We start from the raw sequence: 16,456 nt of genomic DNA, 5'->3' as shown, positions 1-16,456 counted from the left end.
GCCCCGCCGTCGCCGCCCGCCGTCACCTACCCGGACTGGATCGGCCAGAGTTACTCCGAGGTGATGAGTCTCAACGAGCACTCCATGCAGGCGCTGTCCTGGCGCAAGCTCTATTTGAGCCGCGCCAAGCTCAAAGCCTCCAGCCGGACCTCGGCTCTGCTCTCCGGCTTCGCCATGGTGAGCTCGGGCCACCTTGCCCTCCCCTCTCTGCTGTCCCGGCTGCTCCCTCCCGCAGCCCCGACGGGGCCCACTGGGGAGCGGGCTGGGCGGGCCGGGCGGGCCGGGGTGAGGGGAAGAGCTGGGAGAAGCCGTCGTGAGCGCTGCGCGAGGGGCAGAGGTGCTGCTGGACGTGAGCACTAGTGGGCGCCGAATACTCCGATCTGGGGTGGTGACAAGCCATACCAGAGTCCGGGCCTGGGGGGCTTGGGTGCCTCCACATGGACTTGCCTGCCCCAGCAAGAGTGGTAGATGCATCCCGAAGTTAGCTCTGTAAGAAGCCCGCCCCACGTGCGTTCAGTGGGGAAACAAGGGACTCAAAAACTAACCCAGCTGGGGGCGTCAGGAGGTGGGGACGAGGAGAAAGACCTCGAGCTGTCTTGTGCCCCCGCACCTGAGGCCGGAAGGTGTTAGCCCTGTTTTTTTATCAGCTTGTAGAGGGATTTCCTAACACCCCTTTTGCCACCGCATTTTCCGAGAGCCTCAGCCTGGGGGTTTGACAACCAGTCCGCACCCTCAGTTTTTCCTCCAGAAACTTGTCACTGAGTGTGAGGGAGGAGGGAGGGACGTGTTCCCGTTGAATGGGCTCTTTCTTTTTTCTTTTTTCCAAGACGGAGTCTCGCTCTGTCGCCCAGGCTGGAGTGCAGTGGTGCAATCCCGGCTCACTGAAACGTCCACCTCCCGGGTTCAAGCGATTCTCATGCCTCAGCCTCCTGAGTAGCTGGAATTACAGACACCACGCCCGGCTCATTTTTGTATTCTTAGTAGAGACAGGGTTTCACCATGTTGGCCAGTCTGGTCTTGAACTCCTGACCTCATGATCTGTCCACCTTGGTCTCCCAAAGTGCTGTGATTACAGACGTGAGCCACCTCGCCCGGCCCAATGGGCTCTTTCTTGATATAGGGGATAGGCTTGCTTTCCTTTCCCCACCATCCTAAGGAGCTGGAGTGGGAAGCCTCTGAGGTGTGGGGTGGGTGAGGCTGCTGATGGGCCTGAGAAGTGGCTCTGGGGATACCCTCAGGCTTGGCATATTGAAGTTTCTCCGGGAGCAGGAGACTACATAATAACTACATTATTACCACTTTCGGTGATATCAGCCTTCGTGAATGGACTCTGTCCCCGCCCCCCAGTTCTGTAGACCAGAGCACTCCTGCCCCTGCCACAAGTGAGCTAAGCCCTTGGCCTTGAGGGAGGGAGTGGCTGCACCCTTCGTGTTTTCTTGGGAAGGGAGTGTGTCTGGAACTCTCCCTGCTTTGCCTTGCAGCAGAGCCTGAATTTTTTAAGGCCCAGAGCGCGCTGGGCCACAGTAGAAAGGCCAGGAGATGGGGAGTGGGAAGCAGCCCTCCCTGCTCAGCTACTTGCTGCCTTTGTGACCTCAAGCAACTCAGTCTCCCTGTCTGGGCCTCAATTCCTGAATCCATCAAAGAAGGCTGCTACTCAAAAGTTTCTCTTTGGGAATAAAATTGAGGGTGCGCCTGAGAGGAGATCAGGGAGTGTGTTTGTATAGACAGCACTCTCAGTTTTAGTTTAGATAGGAGGGAATTCTGCTCTGTTAGTTTCAAATCCTGAGAGACCAGGTTCTGCCTCGTGCCTGAAGAATCTCTAAAAGCAGCCGGCATGTACTAAACACTCACTCAGTGCTAGGTGCCTTAACTCCTGGGCTTACTCCTCAACAACCTCTGTGATGATTTTGTCAAAGGGCTTTCCCAAGACCACACAGCCAGTCCGGTGGAGCAGGATTTGAACCCGGGTCTGTTAGTGTTCAGAACTTGCTCAGGCACTTGTACCCATTGCGGTGTATAGGAACTCTGATTGATGTCCAGCTAGGGACATGTTAAGACAGGCCTAGGAAATGAAAAATAGGGCAAAAGAGTTTCTTTTAAGCCAAAGAAAGTTTTATAATTGGCGGTGGGCAGGGAGCTACCAGTTGTCAGCTTTTCCCTGCAGCGCTCCGGGTTTAAGATAATGGTTCCCCCTTTTCTTGTGGTCATGAGTTTATAGCTGCCCCAAGCTTCTCACTCCTGAGGGGGGAGATCCAGATGAATGACACTTTCCTGCCTTCTCAAGTCCCCTCTTCCTTTCAAAGACAGACCTCAGGCTTCATGGTCAAATGTCACCTCCTTCCTCTTGCTAAAAACAGTGTGAGGAAGTCAGGAGACTGGGGCAGCCAATGGCTTGGAGTGGGCTTTGGCCCACCATGTCTATCTCTTGGGGACTTTTATTTTCCCCTTCCTGGGTGGAGAAGGCTTGCCGGCTCTGCTGATGGAATCCCCAAAGTTCTGCAGGCAGAGAAGGACCAAACCCCAGGATACTCTCCATTCTGCAGTTACAAGAGGGTAACTGCATGTGCCATGAAGCTGGAAATCTATAGGAGGGATGGGATTGGGTGCAGGGTCTGACCATGCCCCACTCCCACTTAGACACCCAGCCTGTAAGTGAGCTTCAGAGAGGAGGGGGTGCCAGCAGCCCCAACGCCATGGTAACAGAGCAACAAGTTTCCTGAATTACTCTCCGTTGGCCTGTGAGTCAGCATAACCAACTTCCTGCCCCCAGAGGGCTTCCTTCCCAGAGACCTGGAAAGTCAAGGGATGGGGTCACCAGGTGAGATTGAGGGAGGGTCTCCCACAAAGCCTGGAGGGGATTAAGAGGTTCCCCACTTCACAGGTAGGAGGGCCGGGCCAGGTGGCCAGGAAGTGTTGGGGATGGCCAGTGGGTGACCTCAGGCAAGAGGCTTTACCTCTTTGGGGCCAGTTTTCTTTTCTTTTTTTTTCTTTGAGACGGAGTTTCCTCTTTGTTGCCCAGGCTGGAGTGCAGTGATGCGATCTCGGCTCACTGCAACGTCTGCCTCCTGGGTTCATGTGATTCTCCTATCTCAGCCTCCCGAGTAGCTGAGATTACAGGCACACGCCACCTCACCCGGCCTCTCATTTTTGTATTTTTAGTAGAGATGGGGTTTCACCATGTTGGCCAGGTTGGTCTCAAACTCCTGACCTCAGGTGATCCACCTGCCTTGGCATCCCAAAGTGCTGGAATTACAGGTGTGAGCCACCGCACCTGGCCGAAGCCAGTTTTTTTTATGTGTACAGAGATGGCAGATATCCTGCTCTCCCATGGACTTGCATAAAGATTCATTGTGAAACCAGACCGGGCCCATGAAACACAGAGGAATTTTCAGGGTCTGATGACACACACCTTGCCTGGACCCTCTCTAATCTGCAGATGAGATTCTTGCTCCAGACGGCATTTCTAGGAATAGCAGGCCTCAGGCGCGCCATCCTCCAAACTCTAACGAGAGATACAAAGCAAGGTGGCCTGGACGTAGCGTAGGATCAGCATCCTGTAGAGCTCCTTAAGCCCACAGTACTCTTGTGGGCTTTGAATCACGCCCTCTGTCCCTCAGTTTACACTTCATTGAGAGGCAGCCAGCCTCAGCCTGACCCCGTCCCCTGCAGGACTGGTGAGCATATGTGGTGATCTCGTCTGCTGGGGAAGGCAGGCTGTAACATTAGCCTAAGCAGAAGATAATTGGGAAGGTCAGTCTGCTGCTGTAAACAAAATGCTTTCCATGACCTGGGATCAATTATTTTTGGATTATCTGCCTCCTCAGTTCTCTGCCTGCCAGCACCCTTTTGTTCCCAAGTTCTAGAGCTGGTTCAGAAGTTGCCTGTAATTTCTATGAAAATGAGTTGGAAGGAAGGACTCAAATCATAAGACACTGAGCCTCTGTGACATGTTCCGAGTTCAGGGACCATGTAAATGAGCAAAAAATTGCTATTACTATTCCTAGTACTGATCACTGATAGTAATTATTATTGCTTTTGTTGATTGGGCTGTTGCTGTAGGCTAGACAGTGCCCCACGTAGCACATTCTGTGATCTTCCTATAACCAGGTGAGTATAGGTGGTCACTGAGAGGAAGGACTTGCCCATGGTCCCTGGCTGGGAAGCTGCAGAGCCCTGTGGCTGTGGTGTAGCACCCTTGCTGTGGGAGAGGAAGCATCAGAGAGTGTAGGAGAACAGAGCTGAGAAGCTCAAGCAGAGCAAGGTCAGAACAGACACCTGAGCAAGACAAGTTGGTTCAAATCCCAGCTCTACCTCTTATAAGGGCAAGACCTTAGGTAAGTCATTTAACCTTTCTCGGTCTCAATTTCCTCATCTTTTTTTTTTTTTTTTTTTTTGAGACGGAGGCTCGCTCTGTTGCCCGGGCTGGAGTGCGGTGGCCGGATCTCAGCTCACTGCAAGCTCCGCCTCCCGGGTTTACGCCATTCTCCTGCCTCAGCCTCCCAAGTAGCTGGGACTACAGGTGCCCGCCACCACGCCTGGCTAATTTTTTGTATTTTTTAGTAGAGATGGGGTTTCACCGTGTTAGCCAGGATGGTCTGGATCTCCTGACCTCGTGATCCGCTCGTCTCGACCTCCCAAAGCGCTGGGATTACAGGCTTGAGCCACCGCGCCCGGACGAGTTTCCTCATCTTTAAAATGGAGTACGGCCGGGCACATTGGCTCACGCTTGTAATCCTAGCACTTTGGGAGGCCGAGGCAGGCGAATCACCTGAGGTCAGGAGTGGGAGACCAGCCTGGCCAGTATGGTGAAACCCCATCTCTACTAAAAGTACAAAAATTAGCCGGGTGTGGTTGTGCATTCCTGTAATTCCAGCTACTCGGGAGGCTGAGGCAGGAGAATTGTTTCAACCTGGGAGGTGGAGGTTGCAATGAGTAGAGATCACGCCACTGCACTCCAGCCTGGGCAACAAACAGAGTAAGACTCTATCTCAAAAAAAGACAAAAACTGCAAAGCATTTACAGTATCTGACCCAAGTATCCCAGATACTTGCTTACCCTTTTTTCCATGGTGTTAGGGCTACTAAGGGTTAACTGAGGTAAAATAATCTGGTTCTTGCTGAGCCTTGAGTGTGGTGGAGTTAGGACTTGAGAAAGAGCCTTCAAGTCACAGGAAGTGGCAGAAACAGATGAGAAATGACAGGACCTAGGGGAAAGGTACAGGGCCTGTGGTTGGGGTTGAGGGTCTTCAGGAAGTAGTAGAGAACGGTGAATTTAGCCAGGCAAGATAATGGAGGGCCTTGATTGGGTGGGAAATTTGAACTCTAGGATCGGCAGCAGGGAGCCATTGAAGGTTTTAGACAGGAGTTACATGATGAATTCTATGATGGTGGTGGTGGTGGTTGTGGTTACTGTTTACTGACACCCTGTCGTGCCAGGCATGAGCCTGAACGCTTTTCTTTCATTCTTACTGAATCCTCACCATAGCTCTTAAAAGTATGTATTGTAAACAGGAAAACTAAGGCTCCTAGAGGTTAAGATTCTCCAGCTAGTAGCATTCAAGCTCTGGTCTGTCTGGCTGGGAGCCATTTCCACTTTACCACCCTCTGGTTTCCACCACCCATGCAGGTTGTTAACTGGGCCTTTGAGATCTTCCAGATGTGAGACTCTGTGTGCTGGATTTGCACGCTGGGCTATGGAGAAAGGGAATTATGCTGTGTTCCCCAAGGGGAGGGTGCTTCCTGCCTAGCAGAGAAGACGTTTGTAAAATTTCACAAGTGACTGTGGCATATTTTTGGAATTTTGACCGAGAGCAGTGTTGAGCTCCACTGACTGCCGGGTCCCTGGCTAATGAAGGATAACTCTGAGTAGGTTTCTAAGACAGCCCTAAGGTAATCAATGTGGGGTGGGGGTGAAGGGTAGAGTTCCTGTAGAGAAATAAAACTGAATATAAAGTTTAAACATTGACAGCAGGCCAGGTGCAGTGGCTCATGCCTGTAATCCCAGTACTTTGAGAGGCCAAGGTAGGAGGATAGCCGGAGCCTAGGAGTTGGAGACCAGCCTGGGCAACATAGGGAGACCCCGTCTCCACAAATAATAAAAAAAATTAGCCAGGCATGGTGGCAGATGCCTGTGGTCCCAAGTACTTGGGAGGCTGAGGCAGGAGGATCACTTGAGCCCGGAAGGTCAAGGCTGCAGTGAGCTCTAAGGGTGCCACACTCCAGTCTGGGTGACAGAGTGAGACTCTGTCTCACAACAAATAAAATAAACATAGACAGCAGATTTCTCTCTGATGGGGTTTCTAAGGATTCTTTAATATGATCTCTGGAAGGAACATCTCAGACTGCTAAGACCACAGACTTTTCTTCAGATGATAATCTTGTGGGACTATTATTTGATAGCCCTATTTAGGGATCATTGATGTCACCCAGGGGTCAGCTGGCTTTTTGTGTAAAGGAGCCACCAGGTCTCAGTGGTAACTCTTCAACTCTGCTGTTGTAGCTGGAAAGGAGCACAGATAATAGGTGAGTGAGTGGGCATGGCTGTGTGCCAATAAAACTTAATTTACAAAAACTACTGTCTGCAGGCTCTAGTTTGCTGACCTCTGATCTAAGCCAATCTTTTTTTTTTTTTTTTTTTTTACTGAGTTTTGCTCTTGTTGCACAGGTTTGAGTGGAATGGTGCAATCTTGGCTCACTGCAGCCTCTGCCTCCTGGGTTCAAGAGATTCTTCAGCCTCAGCCTCCCGAGTAGCTGGGGTTATAGGCATGTGCCACCATGCCCGGCTAATTTTGTATTTTTAGTAGAGATGGGGTTTCTCCATGTTGGTCAGGCTGGTCTCGAACTCCCAACCTCAGATGATCCGCCCAGCTCGACCTCCCAAAGTGCTGGGATTACAGGTGTGAGCCACTGCACTGGGCCCTGTCTCCAAACTTTTGAGCTTATACCCTTATCAAAAAATATTTATGGCTGGGCACGGTGGCTCACGTCTGTAATCCCAGCAGTTTGGGAGGCTGAGGCTGGCGCATCACTAGGTCAGGAGATCGAGACCATCCTGGCTAACACGGTGAAACCCCGTCTCTACTAAAAAATACAAAAAATTAGCCAGGCGTGGTGGCAGGCGCCTGTAGTCCCAACTACTTGGGAGGCTGAAGCAGGAGAATGGCGTGAACCCAGGAGGCAGAGCTTGCAGTGAGCCGAGATGGCACCACTGTACTCCAGCATGGGCGACAGAGTGAGACTTCGTCTCAAAAAAAAAAAAAAAAAATTAACCAGGCATAGTGCCTCTAGTCCCAGCTGTTTGGGACGCTGAGATGGGATGATCACTGAACCCGAGAGGTTGAGGCTGCAGTGAGCTGTGATTACCCAGTTGCACCCTAGCCTGGGCGACAGCGTGAGACCCTGCCTCAAAAAGTGCCCCCGACCCCGTATGCAAATTCAGCCTGTTCATGGCTTGTAACAAATTTAGTAAGTTGCAACCAGCACATTTTGTTGTTTCTTTCTTTTGATAACTTTGGTACCAAGCTCCTGGCGGTTTTTAGAATGAGATAAGGATGAAATGAAACAAAGTCGCAGCACGCATTGCATCTTGCAAGACCTTGTTGGCATGCTGTAAGGCTAAATGTTGATTGGCGAAACTTTTGTTTCTGTTATAAACGCATGTGTGTCTATTTATAGAAACGTGGAGTCCTGGACTGTCATGGTCAAGACTTTGTAAACCACTGCACACTAGACCTCAATACCCTCTTAAGAGATGGTTTGCATTTGAGGTGGGGCCGGCAGGCTCAGACAGCTCCCGGTGACCCTGCATGATTGCAGCTTAGAGGGCCTTACGTTCCAGGCTACAGCCACACACCCTCCTAAAAGGGTGGTCAAGAAAAGAACTAGGCCAGGGGAAGGAAGGCTGTGGAAGCTGAGGTCAGGCGCAGCATGGGAGGGCTGCCTCAGAGGGCCTGGACTTGCAGGTGCCCGGTGCCCAGGGTCTCCATGGAGCCCAGCAGGAGCCAGGAGAGATAGCTGGCACTCAGGCGAGGTGGGCTGACGCCTGGTACAGTCTGCTAGGGCCACCCAGGCCCTGCCCTTCGCAGAATTATGTAACCCTCTTCTTGGCCCTTGCTAAGCTTTGGCATCTCTAGCCAAAACCCTACTGGGGGATCCATGGACTAGCGTGAGGTGGGGCTGGTGGTCTTTCGCCTTTCCTATCCCTTATAGGGTTCGCCTCGCCAGGTTCAGGCGGCCAGTGGCTGGCTGGGGGCTGTTTATTTTGGGCTGACGGGCTATATTTACCTTGTGAAGCTGCATGCGATCTGATCTGATCCAATCTCGCTGGGGCTCAGCTGGGGATCTGGCAGTCAGCTGCCAGATCTGCAGGGCCCCTGGGCCCTCACCCTCCCCACCCGAGGGGAGATTTCCAGAGCAAGACGTGTCCTGGAAAAAGTGGTGGTATTTATTCCTGTGAATTTTTCATCCAGCTCCATGACACGTGCCAACCCTTCCTTTCTTCTCACTTTAAATCATTCTTTTACACAGCCCCCTGAACCCTGTGGCATTGAACTTGGTCCCAAGTCTGGGCACATACAGCTTGCCTATGTGCACGGAGTTCCAGGAATCGTAGGGTCCAGTGAGGGTGATGGGGTTTCTTACAGAGCCGGGCAGTAGGCCCTTTTTTCTTCCTCAGAGAGCCTCTCCTCTCTCCACAGCCCAAGACCTCAGGGAAAGCTGGCGACTGTGGGTGTCCCCAGGCCGTGTGCGTCCCAAACAGCTGCACTGCTTTCTGGCCCTGAAGCCTGTGGGTGTGACTAATGGTGTGGAATGTGGTGGTCTCTGTCCCGTGGAGGTGGCCGTCAGGCCAGGTGTGGCGTGGGGTACTCATCCTTGTGGCTGGGGTTTGGAGCTGGAGCTGCCTCTAAATATAGCCAGCGAGGTCCAGAGTTGGGGTTGGAAGGTGGGCATATGGGGTCCCTGTCTCCAGCCTGAGCTGAGGGTATCCAGGCACTATTTCTCTTCCACGCACTTCAAGCTCTGTTTTTCTCCTTTTTTCTTTTCTTTTTTTTTAGAGATAGAGTCTTGCTCTGTTGCCCAGTGTGTAGTGTAGTGATGCGATCATAGCTACTGCAGCCTCGAACTCCTGGGGTCAAGGGATCCTCCTGCCTTAGCCTCTCAAATAGCCAGGACTGGCTGGGCACTAACAAAAGTTAGCTGGGCATGGTGGCAGGCGCCTGTAATCCCAGCTACTCAGGAGGCTGAGGCAGGAGAATCGCTTGAACCCGGGAGGGGCAGGTTGCAGTGAGCCGAATCATGCCACTGCACTCCAGCCCGGGTGACAGAGTGAGACTCCATCTCAAAAAAAAAAAAAAAAAAAAGGTAGCTGGGGCTACAGGCATGCCCACTATACCCGGCTAATTTTTTTTTTTTCTGTGTGTGTGCGCAATAGGGTCTCACATTAGCGCTGCCGTGCCCAGCTAATTTTGTATTTTTAGTAGAGATAGGGTTTCTCCATGTTGGTCAGGCTTGTCTCGAACTCCCAACTGCACATGATCTGCCTGCCTCAGCTTCCCAAAGTGCTGGGATTGCAGACATGAGCCACCGCGCCCAGCCCTGTGTTTTTCTTTTTAACCAAGATTTGTTGAGCTGCTGTAGCTGGCGCTATGCTAAACATCTAGATATGAAAACTACATTTAATCTCAGCCACCATGTGAGGGAGGTGCTCCTTTGCCCCCTTCATACCCGGGCTGTGGAGCCAAGTGGACTTGGTTTTGAATCCAGCAGCAGAGTAACCCTTTGGACAGCTGACATCACCTTTCTGAGCCTCAGTTTCCTTGTTTGTGAAAGAGTAATAATAGTATTAATAAATCATGGGATTATCTTTTTTTTTTTTGAGACAGACCATGCTCTGTCACCCAGACTGGAGTGCAGTGGTGCTATCTTGGCTTACTGCAACCTCTGCCTCCTGAATTCAAGAGATTCTCCTACCTCAGCCTCCCAGTTAGCTGGGATTACAGGTGCCCACCACCACACCCCAGCTAATTTTTTTTTTTTTTTGAGATGGTATCTCCCTCTGTGCCTACGCTGGAGTGCAGCGGCGCGATTTCAGCTCACTGCAACCTCCACCTCCAGGTTCAAGCAATACTTGTGCCTCAGCCTCACAATTTTCTGGGATTACAGGTGCGTTCCACCACACGCAGCTAATTTTTTTTGTATTTTTAGTAGAGGCGGAGCTTCGCCATGTTGGCCAGGCTGGTCTTGAACACCTAACCTCAAGTTATCTGCCTGCCTCGGCCTCCCAAAGTTCTGGGATTACAGGCATAAGCCACCACGCCTGGCCCACGCCTGGCTAATTTTTGTATTTTTAGTAGAGACAGGGTTTCACCATGTTGGCCAGGCTGCTCTGGAACTCCCGGCCTCAAGTTATCCGCCCACTTCAGCTTCCCAATGTGCTGGGATTACAGGCATGAACCACTACGCCTGTCAGCCTCTATTTTATAGATGTGGAAGCTGTGGTACAGAGAGGTTGAGAACCTTATCCAAGGTCAATAGCTGTGTAAGTGGAGGAGCCAGTTTGCAGCCAGCCGTGTGGTGTGCTCTGTGGTCCTGACTGCATAGAGGGGGAGAGACACTACCTTAAGGGTGGCTGGGGCGCAGGTGAGGCACCAAGTAGGGAACAGAGTAGGACTACAGACCCGTGTACAGGCCCCTCATACACACCCCAGCGGCCAGCTCAGGGCCTAAGACACCTAAAGGCTCCAGACATTTCCAGTGAGTGGATCAGTAGCAGTGGACCTGGGGCAGCTCACTAACGTCTGCTGCTGCTTGTCCTGTCTCCGGTTTCAGGTTCCGGGGTGGCAGACCAGAGCAGGAAGAGGAAGTGCTGGGGGGTGGGGAGGTGCCAGGAGACACTGGCTGCTGGAAGAGGCTCTCCTCTTCCAGGTGTGGGCAGACCTGGGTGCAGAGACAAGGGAGCTGCAGGAGGTGGCCCTCCACCTGCCGTGGCCTGTGTCCAGCACCCACATGTGCTGAGACACCCTCACCCGCATGGACTCAGAATTCTCAGGGCTGGCTTTCAGCCACCAAAGATCTTAAACACAGTAGAAATCCTGATGGCATTGCCCCAAATTTATATGAGTTTGAAATGTTTTGTAAACGCCTAGACTGAAAAGTATATACCAACGTCCACTGAGGGTATTCTTAGACAAAAGCCTGCGAATCCCGTTGAAATTGTCAGAAAAGTCCTGTCAATAAATGATACTTGGCTGTTTTAAGGAGAGTGTCAAGGCCAGGTGCGGTGGCTCACACCTGTAATCCCAGCACTTTGGGAGGCTGAGGCGGGTGGATCACGAGATCAGGAGTTCGAGACCAGCCTGGCCAACATGGTGAAACCTCATCTCTACTAAAAATACAAAAATTAGCTGGGTGTGGTGGCACGCACCTGTAATCCCAGCTACTCGGGAGGCTGAGGCAGGAGAATCATTCAAATCCATGAGCCAGAGGTTGCAGTGAGCTGAGATTATACCATTGCACTCCAGCCTGGGTGGTAGAGAGACTCCATTACAAAAAAAAAAAAGGATAGTGTCCACCATCTTCAGATTCTCAGAGATATCCGACCCCAAGTCAGATCCAGATTGTGACCATCTCACTGCATCCCCTCCTTTTATGGGTGGAGAGGAGGTTCTTGGCCAAGGTTACCGGTGAACAGGCAGTTATGGAGCTGGAACATGGGTTTGCCAATTTGACCTGGTGTTCTTTCTGCCTGAGCGTGCCCCTCTGCAGGAGGGTAGAAGCCCCAGGAGGATGTTATAAAGAGACTGTGGGGTGGGGATGAGGTTCCTAAACTGGGTAATAATAAAGCTCGCTTTTATTGAGGGTTTGTTGTGTGCCAGACACTACTTGTTTTACATGAATTGACTCTCTTATTCCTCACAAGAAGCTTTCAAGGCTTGTCCCATTTATTCCCATTTTACAGATGTGGAAACAGAGGTACAGAAAGTTGAGAGCTTGCCAGAGTCATACAGCCTAATCAAGGGCAGGGGAGTCAGGGTTGAAGCCAGGCAGACTGCAAAAGGAGAGCAGTGGGGAAGGAAGGAGCCCACAGGAGGGGTGAGGTCAGGAATTCCCTGCTTGCTGGGGGCCAGGCTGGTGTGCGGCTAATGGAGAAACTTCAACATTAGGCTGTCCGCTCTGAGCCTGCCACATACATAGCAAACACCTTATAAAGAGTCACTGTCCTTGATGGAATGACTGCCATAGGTCCCGCCATCTCCCTACCCCCGTCCCTCCAGCCCTCATAGGTTGACCGTGGTTGTGTGCCCACTGCCAGCTGTTCCTGGCCCAGATCTGATGAGCTGGCTCCTTTGCATGGGGGTGACTTGCAAGGCCCAGGTGAGGAGCAGCGGGTGTCTGGCCCGGAGCATGCCCCTGGTGACCTCGGGTCCACAGGTCTCCAGGAACTGGGGGCATCTGGTGGTCAGCCCTGCAGCTGGGGAGGAGACAGCCCCAGGGTGTACTGGCCACCCAGCCTGCACCAGCTGAGCCCGTTGCTTCTGGGAAGCCTGCTCTGTACTCCTCAGGTTGTGCACTGTGCCCGCAGAAGGGCCTGAGTGTGTCCTGGGAGAGCAGCCACCACCCCTCTGCATGTCCCCAGAGCAGGGCATAAAGGAGAAGCCTCTGCTTGGGTGTGAGGATGTGGGGCCAACAGGAATGGTGGCTGGTGATTGCTTTTTTTTAATGCTTTTATTTTAACCATAGTAAAACACGCATAACAAAATTTACCATTTTGACCACTGATGGTGGTTGGTGTTAATTTTAATTTAATTATTTAATTGTTATTATTATTATTTTTAAGTTAGAGTCTCACTCTGTTGCCCAGGCTGGAGTGCAGTGGCACGATCTCAGCTCACTGCAACCTCCACTGCCCGGGATCTCAGCTCACTGCAACCTCCGCTGCCCGGGTTCAAGTGAGTCTTCTGCCTCAGCCTCCCAAGTAGCTGGGATTACAGGCGCGTGCCACCACGCCCAGCTATTTTGTTTTATTTTTAGTAGAGATGGGGTTTCACCATGTTAGCCAGGCTCGTCTCCAACTCCTGACCTCAGGTGATCCACCCACCTCAACTTCCCAAAGTGCTGGAATTACAGGCATGAGCCACTGACCCCACCTGATTTTATTTTTTTTAGAGATAAGGTCTTGCTCCGGTGCCCAGACTGGAGGGCGGTGGTGCGATCATAGCTCACCATCACCTCAAACTCCTGGGCTCCAGCAATCCTTCTCCGTCAGACTCCCAAGTAGCCAGAACTACAGGTGTGCACCACCACCCCCAGCTAATTAAAACAAATTTTTTTGTAGAGGTGAGGTTTCTCTGTATTGCCCGGCTGCTCTCTAACTCCTGGCCTCAAGCAGTCCTCCCACCGCGGCCTCCACAAAGTGTACAGATTACAGGTGTGAGCCACTGTGCCTGTCCTGCGGCTGGTTTCTAATACCTGACCAGGTGGTAATAGCAGTGATTTGGGAGGTGGTACCATGTGCCAGCTCTCATTTGATTGTTAAAATAATTCTATGAATTGGCTGGGTGTGGTGGCTCATACCTGTAATCCCCGCACTTTGGGAGGCTGAGGCGGGCAGGTGGATCACCTGAGGTTGGAAGTTCGAGACCAGCTTGGCCAATGTGGTGAAACCCCGTCTTTACCAAAAGTACAAAAAATTAGTCAAGTGTAGGCACGTGCCTGTAGTCCCAGGTACTTGGGAGGCTGAGGCAGGAGGATCACTTGAACCCAGGAGGTGGAGGTTGCAGTCAGCCGAGATCGCACCACTGGGTTCCAGCCTGGGCAAAAGAGCACGACTGTGTCTGGGGGAAAAAAAAAATCCTATGAACTAGTATTATATCCCTATTTCTACAGATAAGAAAGTTGAGAGGGCCGGGCGCGGTGGCTCAAGCCTGTAATCCCAGCACTTTGGGAGGCCGAGACGGGTGGATCACGAGGTCAGGAGATCGAGACCATCCTGGCTAATACGGTGAAACCCTGTCTCTACTTAAAAATACAAAAAACTAGCCGGGCGACGAGGCGGGCGCCTGTAGTCCCAGCTACTCGGGAGGCTGAGGCAGGAGAATGGCATAAACCCGGGAGGCGGAGCTTGTAGTGAGCTGAGATCCGGCCACTGCACTCCAGCCTGGGTGGCAGAGCAAGACTCCGTCTCAAAAAAAAAAAGAAAGTTGAGGCTTAGAGAGGTTAATGACTTTCCCAGGGTTGCACAGTTAGTGAGTGCCAGGACTGGGATTCAGATCCAGGCGGCCTTGGCTCCTGCTTTCTGTAGGACTTTCTGCCACTCTCATCCCCAAGTGAATAGGCCTTACTATCCCCATTATAGATAAATGAAAACTGAGGATTGGAGAGGCCACGCGACTGACCAGGGTCCCAGAGCCTGACAGGAGGAGAGCCAGGACTGAAGAGTAGCAGTGGGGGCTGGGACTGCTGGCACTCATTCCTCCTGTCCCCCCGCAGGTGGCGATGGTGGAGGTGCAGCTGGACGCTGACCACGACTACCCGCCAGGGCTGCTCATCGCCTTCAGTGCCTGCACCACGGTGCTGGTGGCTGTGCACCTGTTTGCACTCATGATCAGCACCTGCATCCTGCCCAACATCGAGGCGGTGAGCAACGTGCACAACCTCAACTCGGTCAAGGAGTCCCCCCACGAGCGCATGCACCGCCACATCGAGCTGGCCTGGGCCTTCTCCACCGTCATCGGCACGCTGCTCTTCCTGGCCGAGGTGGTGCTGCTCTGCTGGGTCAAGTTCTTGCCCCTCAAGAAGCAGCCAGGCCAGCCGAGGCCCACCAGCAAGCCCCCCGCCAGTGGTGCAGCTGCCAACGTCAGCACCAGCGGCATCACTCCGGGCCAGGCAGCCGCCATCGCCTCGACCACCATCATGGTGCCCTTCGGCCTGATCTTTATCGTCTTCGCTGTCCACTTCTACCGCTCACTGGTCAGCCATAAGACGGACCGACAGTTCCAGGAGCTCAATGAGCTGGCGGAGTTTGCTCGCTTACAGGACCAGCTGGACCACAGAGGGGACCACCCCCTGACGCCTGGCAGCCACTATGCCTAGGCCCATGCGGTCTGGGCCCTTCCAGTTCTTTGGCCTTACGCCCTTCCCCATGACCTTGTCCTGCCCCAGCCTCACGGACAGCCTGTGCAAGGGGCTGGGCTTCAGCAAGGGGCAGAGCCTGGAGGGAAGAGGCTTTTTGTAAGAGAAATTTCTGCACTTTGAAACTGTCCTCTAAGAGAATAAGCATTTCCTGTTCTTCCAGCTCCAGGAAGAGCTGGAGGGGGCCAAAGTGGGGCCACACACTCGCTGTGTCCCCTCTCCTCCCCTGTGCCAGTGCCACCTGGGTGCCTCCTCCTGTCCGCCTCAACCTCCCTCCCATCCAGCGTTGAGTGTGTACGTGTGTGTGACACATAAATATACTCATAAGGACACCTCCTTCCTGTGTCTTGTTTTTGTTGGGCCTGGGCTACTGGTATTATGCCTCACCCTGATTAGGTGAGCCTCTAGGAAAACTTAAAACAAATTTTAAGCCAGGTATGGTGGCACACACCTGTGGTCTCAGCTATTCAGGAGGCCAAGGCAGGAGGATCTCTTGAGCCCAGGAGTTTGAGACCCCATCTCAAACAAAAAATACAAAAATTAGCCAGGCATGGCACCTGCAATTCCAGCTCCTTTGAGAGATTGAGGCAGGAAGATTGCCTGAGCCCAGGAGGCCAAGGCTGCAATGAGCTGTGGTAACACCACTACACTCCAACCTGGGCAACAGAGGGAGATGCTGTAAAAAAAAGGAAAACTTTGCCCAGCACGGTGGCTCACGCCTGTAATCCTAGCACTCTGGGAGGCCAAGGTGGGCAGATCATCTGAGGTCGGGAGTTCAAGACCAGCCTGACCAACATGGAGAAACCCCGTGTCTACTAAAAATACAAAATTAGTCGTGCGTGGTGGCACATGCCTGTAATCCCAGCTACTCAGGAGGCTGAGGCAGGAGAATCGCTTGAACCCGCGAGGCGGAGGTTGTGGTGAGCCGAGATCACGCCACTGCCCTCTCGCCTGGGCAACAAGAGTGAAACTCTGTCTCAAAAAAAGAAAAAAATTCAACATTTTATTTTGAGAAATTTCAAACCTACCAAAAGTTGTGCCAGGCGCGGTGGCTCACACCTGTAATCCGAGCACTTTGGGAGGCTGAGGCGGGCGGATCACGAGGTCACGAGATCGAGACCATCCTGGCTAACACGGTGAAACCCCGTCTCTACTAAAAATACAAAAAAATTAGCTGGGCTTGGTGGCGGCGCCTGTAGTCCCAGCTACTCGGGAGGCTGAGGCAGGAGAATCGCTTGAACCCGGGAGGCAGAGCTTGCAGTGAGCCGAGATGGCACCACTGTACTCCAGCATGGGCGACAGAGTGAGACTTCGTCTCAAAAAAAAAA

The 16,456-nt window shown here is 52.5% G+C and overlaps 1 protein-coding gene across 2 annotated transcripts; it reads left to right on the top strand.

Annotated features, from left to right (window-relative positions):
* Window positions 1-6: 6 nt before the first annotated feature.
* ORAI1 (ORAI calcium release-activated calcium modulator 1) lies at window positions 7-15,465 on the top strand. 2 transcript variants are annotated; one of them, XM_011948512.1, is made up of 3 exons: window positions 7-177; window positions 14,487-14,812; window positions 14,858-15,465. In XM_011948512.1, exons 1-3 carry the CDS (start codon window positions 64-66, stop codon window positions 15,087-15,089), a joined length of 672 nt encoding a protein of 223 aa, XP_011803902.1. In that variant the 5' UTR covers window positions 7-63; the 3' UTR covers window positions 15,090-15,465. The 2 variants fall into 2 exon arrangements, with proteins under 2 accessions (XP_011803902.1, XP_011803901.1); XM_011948511.1 differs by having other exon boundaries at window positions 14,487-15,465.
* The last annotated feature ends 991 nt before the right edge of the window (window positions 15,466-16,456 follow it).

This window comes from Colobus angolensis, unplaced genomic scaffold (genome assembly GCF_000951035.1).
Source record: "Colobus angolensis palliatus isolate OR3802 unplaced genomic scaffold, Cang.pa_1.0 Scaffold28, whole genome shotgun sequence".
In the NCBI taxonomy this organism is placed as follows: domain Eukaryota; kingdom Metazoa; phylum Chordata; class Mammalia; order Primates; family Cercopithecidae; genus Colobus; species Colobus angolensis.
The sequence above is the reverse complement of the archived record's forward strand: the minus strand, read 5'-3'. Positions and strand labels throughout refer to the sequence as shown.